Here is a 15,722-nt window from a genome sequence, read left to right on the forward strand (position 1 = left end):
AGGCTCTCACACACTCACTGAGACAAGATGTAACACATCACGCTACAGCAGCTGTCTCTGCATGTGTGTTTGCATGTATTTCCTATCATGTTTTTTTGTGGAGCTCTCTGCTCCATCTCCCTCTGTGCCTGCTGTCTCCTCTCCTTCTCCACTCCAATACTCCTGAGTCCTGAGTGTTGCCTCCCTCTCCTCTTATGTGGTGACGTTTGGTCAAGTTAAAGGCTTCACGTCGTTGCTCTTAAAAAATGATTCACTAGTTGCAGCACACAGTTTTCCCTCTCGACTGTGCAGCTCTGTCATCAGTTTACTCAATTACTCAAAAACAGCTGATTCTGGGTTGCGCCACTTAACATTAGTCACATCAGGCCCAGAAAATGGATACGGAGTCTAAAGTGATGAGAGGGTGATGTACAATAATTCTCTCCATTTTTCTTAAGTCAGTGTCAGTTCATGTCATGTGACTGTGATCGTCATATAGATGAAATTCTGGGAAAAACCCTCGCTCTCTCTGGAATACCATTCCTCTCCCTGACTCAATTGTTTAAAGGTCCCATATCATGCAAAGCTACTCTAGTGGAGTCCCAGAATAAAAATACTGAGCTGAAATGAGAACAATATGGACCTTTAACATTGCTGCAAATAAACTACAACATGAGGGCATCAGGGGGTTAGTTGTTGTTTTGCCACGTTTGTCTCAAGTGTTGACTGTCAACATAAATCAGTTTTATTGAGTCTAACATAGTGAAATGACGTGCGCATAAAGGAAGAGGTGGAGAGAGAGTGATCAAAAGGGTGAGGATATACAACTGCAGGGATAAAGGGATCACACACACACACACACACACACACACACATTTTGGTACAAATTAAAGGACAAAAACAACACATTCCCACAGTCTGTGTTTTGATGATAGAGGTGGGGAGGGCAGTCTATCACGTTAAGTTTGGTGGAGATCTGGTGACTGTGAAGGACACAGCGTATGATTCACGTCAGATTCATCACTCATCAAGTCATTCAATGACCTTGTGCACTGTGTGGATAATCTCTCCGCTCACTTCTCACAGGATTTTACGTTGCGTACGGTGCTAAATTGCTGAAATCCAGTCTTTCCCTCTGTGGACGAACAGAGCACATTGACATCACGGAGACGTTGGCTCCTCTCTATCGATATCACCTCAGCTCAATTCTACTGACCCACATGAGGAACAAACACGTGGAGCCCGGCGGACCCCGCCCCCTGATTCAGCATCCTGTGAGAGAATCTCAAATATTTCAGAGACGGCAAGCTAAAACATGACAAACAAGCTTTCTTAACAAACTTGGACCCTGTGCTCCAGGATGTTGTTGTGCATGTTGGGACTGTGTTGGAGGGTACTTTGCCTCAATACCTGGATGGGATCTCGACACATCACCACCTACAGGTCACCCACAATTTGGCAGTCGAGAGTCATGATTCAGGTACAAATCCAAGAGCCATCTGGACCCCGACCTACATCTGGTTCTTCTCCTGTAGCCTGATCAAGCATCTGTGTGTGTGTGTGGTTGGATGTGACTTTGAATGCTCCAGGTATTTGAAGGTGGTTGGGGGTGTAAGACAGAGTTGGTGCTTTCTGGCTGTCATATCTGCACCTCCACACAAGAGCATCGTGAGTTAGTGGAGGACATGTGGCGACACATCAAAGGTATGCTTTTAGTCTGCAGCTGCTATCTATTGTCTATAGGCAGTCCGAATGTGGACATTGTTGCTATGGTTCTATTTTATTCAGACAAACACACTTTAATGTGTTAATGTCTGTGCTTTTGTGTGCATGCACGCCTCGGGTAGATCAGGTGGTAAACTGGCGTGTTGGGATTGCGACACAGCATTTCCTGTCTTCATACAGCGGCCTTACAGTGCCCCACTGTGTCTGGCTGCTGGATCACACCAGGAGCAGACCCTGTGGGCCAACACACTACGAGCTGCAACGCAACATCAGAGCTCTGGTATAGTTCTCTTATCAGTGTTCCCAATCATGAGCCAGACAAAATATCCACACGCTTCAAAGCCTCTTTTAAAGTTGGTTTTACCCCGTCCACTCCCATTGTCATTGTTGTCTGTTAGCACAGACCATAAATCCGCCTCCACTCTTTTCTCTGTACATTTTAAACCATGCAGACAAAAGGTTTGGTACTTTCACCTGTTTGTGTTGTGTGCAGTCGTGTTGTCATTTGCTGCCTTCTTTTCCTGTTATCTGAGCTTTGTTGCCAGTCTTATATCTCCCATCTTTCTTCTTCTTCTGTCTCTCGTTGCCCTTCAGGTGCTGGTAAGCATGGTGATGGAGGAAGTGATGTCTTACCTCAAGGAGCAAGTATTTCCCAGGATTACTGTACAACACAGCAGGAGGAGGAAAGCCTGGATAGGAGTTAGTGAAAAGGACAAATAATACATTTAAAATATATTTAGGCTTAAGGCATCGCTCACACGCTCTCAGGTGTGTGTGTGTTTGTGTCTGTGAAGTGCGAAGATGTGAAATGAGACTGTGTTGTTCATCTTGGTCCATTTCTTCTCGCCTTAGAGGACATGTGTGAGCCGATGTTACATTTTCCCCTACACGCGATCCTCCCGAAGCTCGACCGTACTCTGCAGGAAGTGGCCACACCCACCTGCGATTGATTTGCTTCTGCCTGGCAGTACTTCCTGGAGACGTGATGGCATTGTAGACCTGGGATCAAAAAACACATCATTGAAAGATATCAAAAAAGAGGTGCAGGGACGCAAGTCAAAACCGTCCTTGTGATTTTTTTGACCCGCTTTCCTTTATGGCTTTCAAGATGCTAATTTTGATGTCCACATTTTACATCTAATTTTTGCTATTTTCTTTCTTCTTTCTTCATTGCTATAAGTACCTGATACTTCCAGCTCTTCAAGCCTCTTTAATCCTTCAAATAAATAATGTGAAAAGGAGCATTGGCAAAAGTGTGTGAACGACTGTTAGACTTATAGATGGTAGCTGAGGTTTTTCTTCACGTCTTGCACAAAGTAACAGCAGAAGGGGGATCTTTGATTAAAATGTCCCTCAGGCGACAGGAGAGGTGTTTTTATAGTTTCTTTAGACCACTTCGTGACTTGACTGGCAGCTATGCAACTGTATAATTATGTGATGGAATGTGAAGTGTGTACAAAGCCTGAGGCATGAAATATTTTAATCGAGGCTCATGTCATGTTTCTTTTAAAATACTAATAATTATTATTGTGACTAATGTAGGAAAATACATGTGGATACCGAATTAACCATCTTCTACTAAACCAGTGTGGAATATATCATCTGTTCAGCATATTTACACAAAATCGACACTCTGATCAAACTGGCAGCTCATTCACAACACACAGCACTGAACATGAGATGTCTCTATCTTAGGTGCTGACACCTCTGAGTGGCCTGATGATGCCAGGATGTGGCAGTGCCTAGACAGGCTGGAGTTGAGCTCAGAGGGGCGTACGTGGCTCCAGGAGACATGGGGGGTCCACAGTGGAACCTGTGTCGGGTCAAAGAGAGAGTGGTCAAGGTGTGTAACAGGGCAGGCTTGGGAAAAAACACACTTCTCTTGAACTGCAAACCAAATACGCACGTCTCTGTCAGTCTCACACACATACAATGCAAACATACGCAGCACCTGGATTCAGAACGGTTGGCTCTTCGATCTCAATTGATTCTGGAGGTGATCCTGCAGATCACACTGCCGGTATTTACACATGCTGTGGGTGAGCAGGTATGTGTCTTTACATCTTTATGTTTTTATCTGCCTTATTTTGTTCTTCACTTGAAGGCCAACCGCCCTTGATTTTAGGATCAGTCTCAATATGATGCCACGGTGAACTCAGAACAAGCCCTCTTCATCCACCCTGACGCCATCTTCCACTCCATCCACTCCATCCGAGACAACCTGACCTCTTATGTCCAGTCAGGTGCAGCGTGTGAAGTCTCATTAGTATTTCAACTATTGTACCATTTGTTTGGTGGTGTCAAGGTTATATAAATCCGCTAACAGCTGTGTATGTTTTTTTCCCTGCAGTGATGAGGTACTCCCTGCCACAGCAGTTCATGTGCAGCAACCCCCGCAGCTCCAGCTCTAGTATATATATATATATATATATATATATAGCGAAATTGGTTTAGCCTAATCGACAGGCATTTGAACTCTAAATTGTACCATTAATTCAAAACTTAATTTTTGACTTTGTACTGTTACTTTTTACTTAGATAAAGTTGGTTGTAAGAAATCACGTTTGAAAAGCTTTTAAGTGTATGTATTTCACATGAGTGAGTCGTCCATTTAACTTCGAGGATGCAGCAAAGCAGTGGTTCCCAACCTGGGGGAAAATCTCACAAGATGATTAAAGGGATGGGAAAAAAAACATTTGACACACAACATTTTGTTTATTTGCTTTATGTATATTTGACCTCTTATTGTCTCTAAAATCCTGCATATGAAACAGTGATTTGGTTGGACTGCTCGCACCTCTTGTCACAAGGGATCACAAGTAGTAAGTAAGTAACCAGAGCTGTGGAGTAGACTTTCACCAGTATCTGAGGAAGACAGGCCTGCAGTATATTGAACACATGGACACGCCCATATCGCTTCCTATCGGCTTCCTACAGCTGGATCTGTTCTTAAAGGGGAGGGCAACATATTGCAGAAGGGGGCCTGAAAGTCTGCTTAGCCTCGTCGGATACAATAATTATTTGTATGAAATGTGATTAATCCTAAACCCAAACCTGACAGAATATGACATGATTCATTTTCACCATGTAAATGAGGCACAGAAAGGAGGACCTACGACGGTCTTGTGAGAACAGCGAGTTCCCCTTAAACCAGTCCAGACCTGCCCTTTAACGCAGCCAGCTCCTCCGCCATGTATCCACTGTCGGCACAACACAACAGCGGGACCCTCAGCCTCTTCATCCTCCGCGTCACCAGCTGGTTTTCTCTCCCCTGCCATGCCCCGGGTCACCTCGCTGCTGCCTGCCCTGCTGTTCGTTCTCCTGCCGGGCCCGAGCCGGGGATATTTCCCCGAGGAGCGCTGGAGCCCCGAGTCTCCGCTCCTCGCTCCCCGGGTCGTCATCGAGCTGGCCTGCCGCAACTCGGCGCACTCTCTGCCGCTGTTCCTCGGCACCATCGAGCGCCTCAACTACCCGAAGGACCGCATTGCGCTGTGGTGAGTGTCATCGCTGGAAACCATAATAGTTAAAAGAACAACACAGGGTGTCAGACTGTATTGTGTCAAAACTTTTAGAAGTATTTTAGGGACATTAAATTGGCAATAAAGTACCACAAAGTGTGATTCGCCGTCAGTGGGAGCTCATCAGGGGGGGCACCGGGGACACGTCAAGCCCGTTCATAGGGGAAAACTCCGGTGAGTTTTGGCCAGATGTGGCCGCTGTGTTAATAAGAAGATATAAGGAAACGCACGACGGCGTTATTTCCACTGTTAACAAATGAAACAGGCGGTGAAATTAGTGACAGTTAAAGCAGCGTGGCTCTGAAGTACATGCGCCGGGGTGCTGTATGGACGTGGCCCCGGCAGCGGAGCACGGAGGGCGGGCTGCGCCAGGAGACTCGTGCCCATGAAAAGTTCCATTCAGTCACAGATCTTCTCTCTCATCGACCCTATACCCCCCCCGCGCCCCCCCCTGTCCGCCCTCTACCCCTCCCTCTCGTTTTCTTCCCCCACCCTTTTCCCCTTCCACACATTCGTCTTGCAGACTCGACTGGAAACAAAACCAGTATTGTTGTATGAAAAAAAAGTTTTAAAATTGACACCTGAGCTGTCAAAATGTTGAACAATCCACTACAACAAACTGTGTCCTCGAAGCTGTCTCTTAAACGTCTCTGCAGGACTTGTCTTCCTTTACCTCAGCCTGTTGTTCTGTCACCCAGCCCCCAGCCTTCCAGATTATTCTTGTCTCCAGCTCTGCTCACTTCCTCCTCTCATTTTGATCTGGGGCCTTTTCATCAGCATTCAGACCTGACAGGTTAGATTATAATTCTTGGAAACCCAGTGGCTCAGGAAAGCCAATAGCCTCAAGCAGAGTTGTGTTTAATGTGACTTTGGATTAAAATGAAACATCATTCACTCCTTTGAGTTGATTGTTTGACCCAAGAGGGTGCCGTGCCTGCATGAGAGTGGATGTTGAGTTAAACTTTTTCAGTGGGAGCTAGAGTGAGGGATTCAAGTGTCCGTGTGTCTCTTTAAACAAACCAGCCTGGATGTCGAGCCGTTCTCCTTGTATCCGAGCCAGAGTCTAACTATGCCCATGTGGCAGCCGGAGCTCAGTTTTCTGCATGGTTGCTTTGATCTACAACATATCTCTTCCCTCAGTAGAAGAACAGATATGAAAAGTTTTGAAATGCAGCGTGAAAGACATAAACTGAGCTGGTAGCCGACCACCTGTCGATACCTGCAGCCTGACAGGTTTAAGATGGAGTACTTGGCAAGCGGCACCATAGACACACATGCATATGTACTGCTTAATGGTGTGTATGTGTGTGTGTGTGCTTTGCAGGGACATGCAGGATGGATAATATCAATCCATAAATAATCTGCTTTCATCAGTCTGCCTCTTTCTCAGCTCTCTCTTATCCTTTAGGCATGGCTCTATCGCTGGCATGCAAGCAATCCCAAATATTTACTCTCCATAAACCCTTTTTTATTCTCTATCTCTGCTCGTTCAGAACCTCTCAGCAGTCAGAGAGGGAAAAGTAGACAGATGCTGAGAGAGAGGAGGAGGAGGAAAAGAAGAAGATGGATCTGTGAGTCGGTCACATGTAGGTGCTGGGGCAGCACTGCTGTGTTAAAACACCACAGACAGACGGGAAACTAAAACCTGCAGCACGCCGACTGTCACTCACTGCACGACAGGGCCGGGAGCAAATCCATTTCTCTCATATTTACACATTCTTTCCCTCTCCCTCGCTTTGTCTGCGTCTCTGCCCCTCACTTACACTCACTGAGATTTGTTATGATAACACAGACGGCAGACGAATGCCGCTCCTCCCCTTCTCAGGCCCGACTGTCTGGCTTTGTTCGTCTTTGTCCACGCTTGACATTAGTGATGTGCAACTAATAGTGCTCTAATGACAACACAGCCCTCAGAGAGTGAAAGCCAGAGCACAGATGCTTAATAAATGAATATTACATAAATTTTAGATATAGAAATCAACGTTGTGTAGGATTTGATTATATAGAGAATATCTGAAATTTTAAAGCTGCAGTAATCAGCATTTTCATATATGTAAAAATTACAATGTGTAAACACTGTAAAAAAACATATTAACACTGTCCCACAGTCATTTGTCAGTGTTGTGATTTCAAGCCCCAAACAGCCAAAAAAAAAAACAATGAATTGCAGATTTAAGAGACAGTCAAGAGACATTTGAGTGTTTTAGCTCAAATAAATAAACAGTGAATCATTCTACATGCTCATCATGTTCATGTTGCAAATTATTTCTTGGTGTTTTCTAAGGCACCAACAGTGATCCCCATAGTATATCTTCATGTGTTGATATCAGTTTATTGTTTTGAAACCGGGTTATTTTCATTATTAATTAATCTCTCAAATAATCTCTCGGATTAAAGCGGTTAATTGTTTAGTCTACAGTTTTCCGCGGCCCAAGGGAGCATCTACAAATTGCTTGTTTTGTCCGACCAGTGGTCCAATATTTAAAGCTACTGAGTTTATACATTTTAAAAGCAGCCAGTTCTCACATTTGAGAAGCTGTAAGATTCAAATGTTTTGCATATTTGCTTGATAAATGACTTAAACTGTTAATTCCTTATTGAGACTGTTGTCGCTTTATTCTTTTAATTTTTTATTCTTTAAAATGTTTATTTATTCTTTAAGTCAATCCACTGACAAATTAGATGACTAATCGTTTTAGCATTATTGTGACATAACACAGTATTTGAGTTTGTAAATATCACCCTGCTAACGATTTATTATTTAATGTATGAACCAAAATGTATGATATCAGGATACATATCTTTGGATCAGACCTATTCCAGCACCGAGTACCAAACTGATACCTGTGTTTTTTTCCCTGATTTAAAATCTCTTTATGCATGAAGCTGATTCATTCTTAACGTGTAAGGTAGCATGAGCATTTAACTACACATCACTTCTTACTATAAGTGGAAGCATTATTAATGTGTGACTGCAATAAGTGAATGGAGTGGACCAGAAAACAATGCAGCTCCTGCTGTGAGAATGCAGAGTGACAGAATAATAACTCCTGGCAAATATTGATATGCACAGGGATTTCTGTGGTGCTCAAAAGTCTGCTTTATTAAGATGTTGTTGTGTTGGGCCTTGACATCTTAATAAGGTCTGCATCAGGTCCTATTTTATCCATGTATCTTCCTCTAAGCCTGTGGATCACTGAGACGAATATCTTCCAACGTTGGTGATACCGCTGATTAAGGTGCACTCCTCACTCACTCACTTTCTGTCTCTCTCTCTTTCTGTCTGTCCGTCTCTGCTGTCTGTCATCATTCCACAGGGTGGCGACAGATCACAACATCGACAACACTACAGCCATCCTCAGAGACTGGCTCATCAAGGTGCAGAATTACTATCACTATGTGGAGTGGAGACCCGACGATGAACCCAGGTACTGAGTGTGTGTGTGTGTGTGTGAGTTTAGTATGTGTGTGTAATAAGTACATTACTTAATGGGTCTGTCTGTGCATGTCTCAGTGCCTTTGAAGACGAGGTGGGACCTAAGCACTGGAATAATCTCCGTTATGAACATGTAATGAAGCTCCGCCAGGCAGCGCTGGAGACCGCCCGCGAGATCTGGGCCGACTACCTCCTGGTATGTTATCATCCACTCAGCAGCTTCATGAGCCTCTTCTTATTATGCGCTCTCAGTGATGTCTCTGACTCTGGGTCAGATGCTTGAGGGGAAGTAAGTAAGCTGATTCATGGCACTCAACTCCTTAAATACCCCCACATCCATCGTCGACACCAGCTTTTAGCTGCTCAGGGTAACAGGGTAAAAACTAAAAATGTGGATGAGAAAGCATAGCGCAACTTTTTTACATAGAAAAGAAAAGGCCTTAAAGTGACAAAATCAATGACTAATAAATAAAGCCACGTTTTGCACTAATAGACATTTTCAATGACTACTTAATAATGCAGGTTTATTTAATGTTTTAATTTCTATTTAGTCTTAAAATCAAATGCTGAGAAGGAAAGTGTTTTTGTATTTGTTAAAAGCTGACAACTGTCACACTCTCCCAGAGATCATCTCAAAATAATGCAAATGCTAAAGAGTACAGAGCAGCCTGCTGCAAATACAAGTGCAGTCTGTTGGTACGGCATGTTTAAATGATGGGCTGTGCGATAAAATGGAGGCAGCTGGCGCTGCTCTGTGACCGAACCATGTTGCTGTGGCTCAATCAATCATTCAGTGGCAGCAGGTGACGTTCTTTTGTGTGATTGTTGTCGATGTTGTGCCCTTCTCTTCCGTCTGCAGGTGGCTGACTGTGACAACCTGCTCACCAATCCGGATGCGTTGTGGAAACTGATGAGGGAGAACAAGACTATTGTAGCGCCAATGCTGGAGTCCAGAGCTGCGTACTCCAACTTCTGGTGCGGCATGACTTCACAGGTACTGCAGATGTTTAGTTTCTATGCTGTTAACCAACTTTAGGTACACCTCACAGTTCCTTCAGTTCCTTTAAGGATATTTTGAAATATAGTGACATTAGAAATCAGATTAAACATTTGAAATAGTTGAGGTCACTCACTAAAGTTACCACATCCAGCCAGATACTTTGTTAGTCCCTATAAGACAAATATTGTGCATGGGCTTGAAATAATGAACTGCGTGTTAGTACAGCTCTAGAAAAAACATTGTTACATGAAAACACATAATAAAGTTTCCACCAGCATCCTGTTTCACTCTAACACACAAACTGAACCAACAGACTGTAAAAATGATTTATCAAGTGTAGCCTCTTCATAATATCTCTATAGAAACCTCTTGAGCAAATAATGCAATCTAGATAAAGTCTAGTGAATGTGAAATGCCACTTTTCATGCAGTCCTGCTGAATAATAAAGTGCATCTCCTGCCACTTTCATAACACAGAAATATGATCTGATGTAACATAATATTTAGCTCTGGTTACTGCTGACATTATAACACACCACTGCTGTTTGTGTTGCTGATAATACTTACTCAAAACTATGGACAACAGTGTCTTTTCATTGATGTATGTCTCATATTAAATTTAAATATTAGACAGTGTGGAAGTGAAATATTTGTTTTTGTAAAATGCAGACACTCTGTGGTCTTTGCAGTTATGCCAACGTTATTTTGACTAATAAAACGTGCACATCTGATGTGTCAGGCATTACATATTTATATATCTTGGATACAGCTTTTACTTCTTTTTAAATCAAAGTAGTCATAGGGGCATTTTCTGTCCTCCAGTACAAAATAAACCAGCTCCAACCAAGAGCCTGCTTCTCTGATTCCTGCACATTTTCCTCAAAGGCAGTTAATGGGCCTGTAGCCAAAAGGCAATAAGTAATGTCTGTCGGTGTCCTTTCTTAGAAACCAGTATTACACAGTCTCAGTCACTTAATTGTTTTTATTTCTACAATAACAATAACAAATGTTTATTGTTTTTTTTTTTACAGTACAGTAGTAAACTAAAAAGTTGCAGATTTGTCTTTTTGTAAAGAGTATTTTTGTTTTTGACTCGTAGACTTTCGGCAGCCAATTTTCTCAATCAAGTGACATTTTGAATTTTTTATTTCATGAGGAATCAAGTTGAACACAAGAAAATTGCGTGGAAGCGTACAGTGTTTGTGTGCAATCCCTACAGGGTTACTATAAACGCACACCAGCCTACATGCCTATCCGGAAGCAGGAGCGTCGCGGCTGTTTCGCTGTGCCGATGGTCCACTCCACCTACCTTGTGGACCTACAGAAAGAGGCCTCCCGTCAGCTGGCTTTTTATCCACCACACCCGGAGTACAGCTGGGCGCTGGATGATGTCATCGTCTTTGCCTACTCAGCCCGCATGGCAGGTGAGACAAATGCGACAGACGTAGACTTGTTACCTGGAGGGCTTGCTAAATGTCATTCTAGGCATCTTTTGTATGTATTTATAAGCATGTTTGTTCCTCTCATTTTATCTTCTCAGATGTGCAGATGTACGTGTGCAACAAAGAAACTTACGGGTATTTCCCAGTTCCAATGCGTTCCCACGCTACCTTGGAGGATGAGGTGGAGAGCTTCTTGCATACTCAGCTTGAGGTCATGGGTGAGTCAAGAGGTCAAAGTGCTTTCAGAGAGACCAGAAGGATTTCTTTGTGTTCAGTTTTAGCAAAGGGTTGTGAGTTTGCTTGTGATGCACTTAAACAGACACAAGGCTGTGATTACACCACCATGTCTTTGTACAATGGAAGTTTGTTGGTTTCAACTGAGTTGTTGTTACTCCACCTTTATTCACTTCACTTTGCCACAACATTATATTCTACTGTATATATACTGTACTCTTTGTACAGCATGACTGTATACATTATAGGTGAGGTAACACCAATAGGATGGGCTGTGAAACCAACATAATGAATACTAATAATAATGAAATGGTCATCTTTATACATATACTCCTCTTGCTAAAGTCTAGCGTGTAAAATCAAAGCTAAAATTAAACTATTATTTTTGGGAGCTCCCTGGAAATCTCCTGAGGACCTCTGAGCATCCCTGGACCACATTTTGGGAACCCCTGTTCCAACATATTCCCATTTTATTTTTTTTTAAAGTGAAAAATCCTCCATTGGAGCCCTCCAGCTTCCTGGCTCTTCCTCCCAAGCAGCTTGACAAGATGGGCTTTGACGAGGTACACACACTCAACCCGCGTACACACATAAAAACATGCACAATAACAAGCACGTGTGTGAGGTTTTGCATTTGTGTGCATCCAGGTGTTTATGATCAATCTGGTGCGGAGATCTGACCGTCGCGAGCGAATGCTAAGAAGTCTGTACGAGCAGGAGCTCAGCTGTAAGGTTGTTGCTGCTGTGGATGGCAAGTACGTTTCTCATCTTCTTCCTCCCCCCACTGCCTGTGTTCTTCCTGACTCGTGCCGCTGCGACATGCGGTGCAGATTGATGTAGAGAGGCTGGGCTGACACAAACAACCAGGGGAAGAGTAGTGGCTGCATGCTGTCATTGAAAGATTCCCTGAACCACATGATCTTAACTCGTCTGTGAGGAAAATGTAACTCTAATCTTTATGTCATTAGGTTGTGTCATGTTTTACTTATTTGTTATGTTTCTACTATTACCTGATTTTAAAAGACTGTCTTAACACCTGCATGGCTTATGTTATATTTGTGTCGTACATTTTTATTCAAGCCTTTGCTTCTCATTTTCACACATCACATCACATCCATCTACCTCATTTCTTGTTTCCATCACTAATCTCTTTGTTTATAACTTCTCTTTCCCTCAGAGCTCTGAACAAGACTGATATAGAGTCTATGGGGATTAAGATGCTGCCGGGATACAAAGACCCTTATCATGGTCGACCTCTCACCAAGGGTGAATTGGGTTGTTTCCTCTCTCATTACAACGTCTGGAAGGAGGTGAGACGCTCGGCCAGGCCTCAGGCCTCTGGGTCTGCCTGTACATGGTAGATAATGTTTATTACTGAAGAACACAGTGACTCAGTTTGTGTGAGGAAAGGCAGCTCGGTGAGCTTATTTGATTTATGTTTCAATAAATGTACTGCCTTTTGTGAAATAAAGTTTTTGAGCAACTTGCTGAAACCTGTCGATGGTTATATGTTTTCATGCCCACAGTTTAGTTCAGCATCATATCACAAAAGAAAATGCACTTATAGATAGTGAGACAGATAGATACTGTGTATAAGAGCAGTTTTAAAAATGTGGTACTTTTACAGTTTAACTGCACTATTGCTTTTTAAAAAGTGTAATAAATTTGAACAAAGGACTCCAGATACCAGTGAAGGATTTAAGAAACTTTTCCATCACATTAATGCTTATGCCAGCTGACTATCATCTCAGCAGCACTGCAGTGCGCTAAATTGATGTGTATGTGTTTCTGTGCGTGTATTTGTGTGTAGATAGTAGATCGTGGTCTGCAGACCTCCCTGGTCATCGAGGACGACCTCCGCTTCGAGGTGTTCTTCAAACGACGCCTGCAGACGCTGCTGCAGGAGGTGACGACACACAAGCTGGACTGGGATCTCATGTGAGTGATGCTTCAACAAACAGAAGGAAAACATGATGTAGGAAACAGAGGGGATTATTATCCCCCTACAGTGAAATCCGTCCAGCTGTCACACATGGTATCTCAGACACCACTGATCAGATGCTGAAAACATATAATGCATCTTAGCATCACACTGCTGAGCTGCTGCAGCATTTTCACATTCAGAGATCGATCACAGTCATAGAATATCACGCTGGGAGGGGTTATAACAGGAAGTTCATTTTCTGCATAGACAATGTCATGTGACTGACAGCACTTCCAAAGCTTGTATGGGCACGAAAGTCTCCCAGCTGAATCATTTGTACAGAAATGAGCAACTGCGGTAGAAAATATGTTTTGTTTTGTTTTTGTTCATAAAAGGTCAAAGGTACATAAAAATGTGAGGAAAGAACTACAACTCCAGAGGAGCGTTTCGATAAAAAACATCCAATCTCTGAGCTTAAAATTCTGCACCACTGAGGCTAAAGATGATATTATATATGTTTTAATATGTTTAAATGTTCCCAGCTGCAGTGAAGTGTTGAATTTGCTACAACTCTGATTTTCCTCTTTGATTGGCATCTTTCCATAGCAACAGTGACAGAGACTCGTGGATCTTGTACTACTGAGAGCCATCCACCATAGAAAACTGACTGAAAACACATGATGTCTCTGAGTCAAAGTTGAAATCATTCAAACTGATGGCTGTAACCTTAAAGTTATAGTATTGTAACATTATCCAGTGTTTCTATGTTGAATCATACTGAGGATATCATAAAAACAAAACTCTCCCAAATGGGAATTTACACTGAGAAAATACTTCCAGAACCAGCTCCTTCTCTCACTTTGCAACTGAATTTCTGGTCAAAACAAAATGATTTGTTACTGAATGACTGGAGGAAAGGGTGACTCCATCATATATGGGGAATTACGTTTTTATTGTTAACTGGACAGGAGGTTAATTTATGGAAGTGTTTCATCTTCTCTTGTCACTCGACTGACAGAAGACCATGCTGCATCTCACTTGTGGAACAGGCTTATTTAAAATTAGATGGTACAACACAGCTAATATGGTAGCTTCCTGCAATTTGCACTCTCCAGGTTCACCAAGGTTGAAGTCTACGTGAAAGCACTGCACAAATTCACTTTGCATTCATGAGTGTATCCACTGACCGCATCGGTTCTGTTGAAATGAATTGATTTCGGTCTGTTATAAATGCTGGTGTAAGTGGGCTCCATGTTTAGTGCTTGTGATATTTACAGTCTCGCCTATCTTAAATACACATACAGTTACATCGGGCGGAAGCGAATGCAAGTGGACCACCCAGAGACGTCTGTACCGAATGTCCACAATCTGGTGGAGGCAGACTACTCCTACTGGACACTAGGCTACATGTTGTCATTACAAGGAGCCCAGAAGCTCCTCATGGCCGAACCTCTGAGGAAGATGCTACCTGTCGACGAGTTCCTCCCTGCCATGTACAACAAACATCCAGTGTGAGTACAACCTATCGTCTTCTTTCTGTCTCTTCTTTTTGATTCTGTCCTGTAGCGCTCTTGTTAATCTAATCACGTCTCCGCTCCTCTCACTCATCAGTTCAGAGTACATGGACCACTTTGAGAGTCGGGACCTGCGTGCGTTTTCTGCCGAGCCGCTTCTGGTGTATCCAACCCATTACACAGGAGACGCGGGCTACATCAGCGACACGGAAACATCGGTGGTCTGGGACAACGAGACCGTCAAAACCGACTGGGACAGGGCCAAGTCGAGGAAAACCCAGGAGCAGGGGGAGCTGAGCTTTGAGGCCCAGAACTCTGACGTACTGCAGTCTGAGCTGGAGAACTGGAGCGCACGGGACGAGCTGTGATGTAGAGGAGAGGACACGAGGAGGAGCCACAGGGAGAACATCCAGAGATAAGGATGCGGGAGGATAGAACAAAGCTGTGATAGTGGGGGGAAATGGATAAGATGGAGGGAATATAACAGAATGCAGGAGAAGAGGGAAGAAAAGCAGAGTAGATGGACACAGGGCTGGTGAGGGACAAATGCTTTTGCTTGTACATTTCTCTTTCCACTATTTGATCTTTCTCTAATGAGAGGAGGTTAGATGTAGAGTTAACTCTTGAAGAGTCAGCTAGCAGCTTTTGTTTTATTTATTATCCAACGCACATCCCTATATCCCAATAGTTTTAAAGAACATTTAGCCCACTAAATTGGATAAATTTAGACTTATCCCAAACCTCAATTATACATACTGCCCCCCCATTAAGGTTGTTAATTAATAACCTTGTGTATTTTTTCACTCATGAATGTATCAGTGTTTTCTTTTATTTACTGTCAAACCTTTTTACAGTTTGACTGCAACAGTGTATTGGCTTTGTGTTTTAGTGCGTTCCCCCTCACTACATATTGCAGTTTTAACCCAAACTTGCAGATTTTGTTGCATTTTG

At 43.1% G+C, this 15,722-nt stretch overlaps 1 protein-coding gene across 1 annotated transcript; it reads left to right on the forward strand.

Moving 5' to 3' along the window:
• Positions 1–4,980: 4,980 nt before the first annotated feature.
• Positions 4,981–15,722, forward strand: LOC139293868 (procollagen galactosyltransferase 1-like). Its single transcript, XM_070915510.1, has 12 exons — positions 4,981–5,198; positions 8,540–8,650; positions 8,737–8,854; positions 9,518–9,652; positions 10,877–11,081; positions 11,198–11,317; positions 11,820–11,896; positions 11,982–12,088; positions 12,511–12,643; positions 13,144–13,271; positions 14,562–14,768; positions 14,869–15,722. Exons 1-12 carry the CDS (start codon positions 4,981–4,983, stop codon positions 15,137–15,139), a joined length of 1,830 nt encoding a protein of 609 aa, XP_070771611.1. The 3' UTR covers positions 15,140–15,722.

Source organism: Enoplosus armatus, chromosome 2 (assembly GCF_043641665.1).
Source record: "Enoplosus armatus isolate fEnoArm2 chromosome 2, fEnoArm2.hap1, whole genome shotgun sequence".
NCBI lineage: Eukaryota > Metazoa > Chordata > Actinopteri > Centrarchiformes > Enoplosidae > Enoplosus > Enoplosus armatus.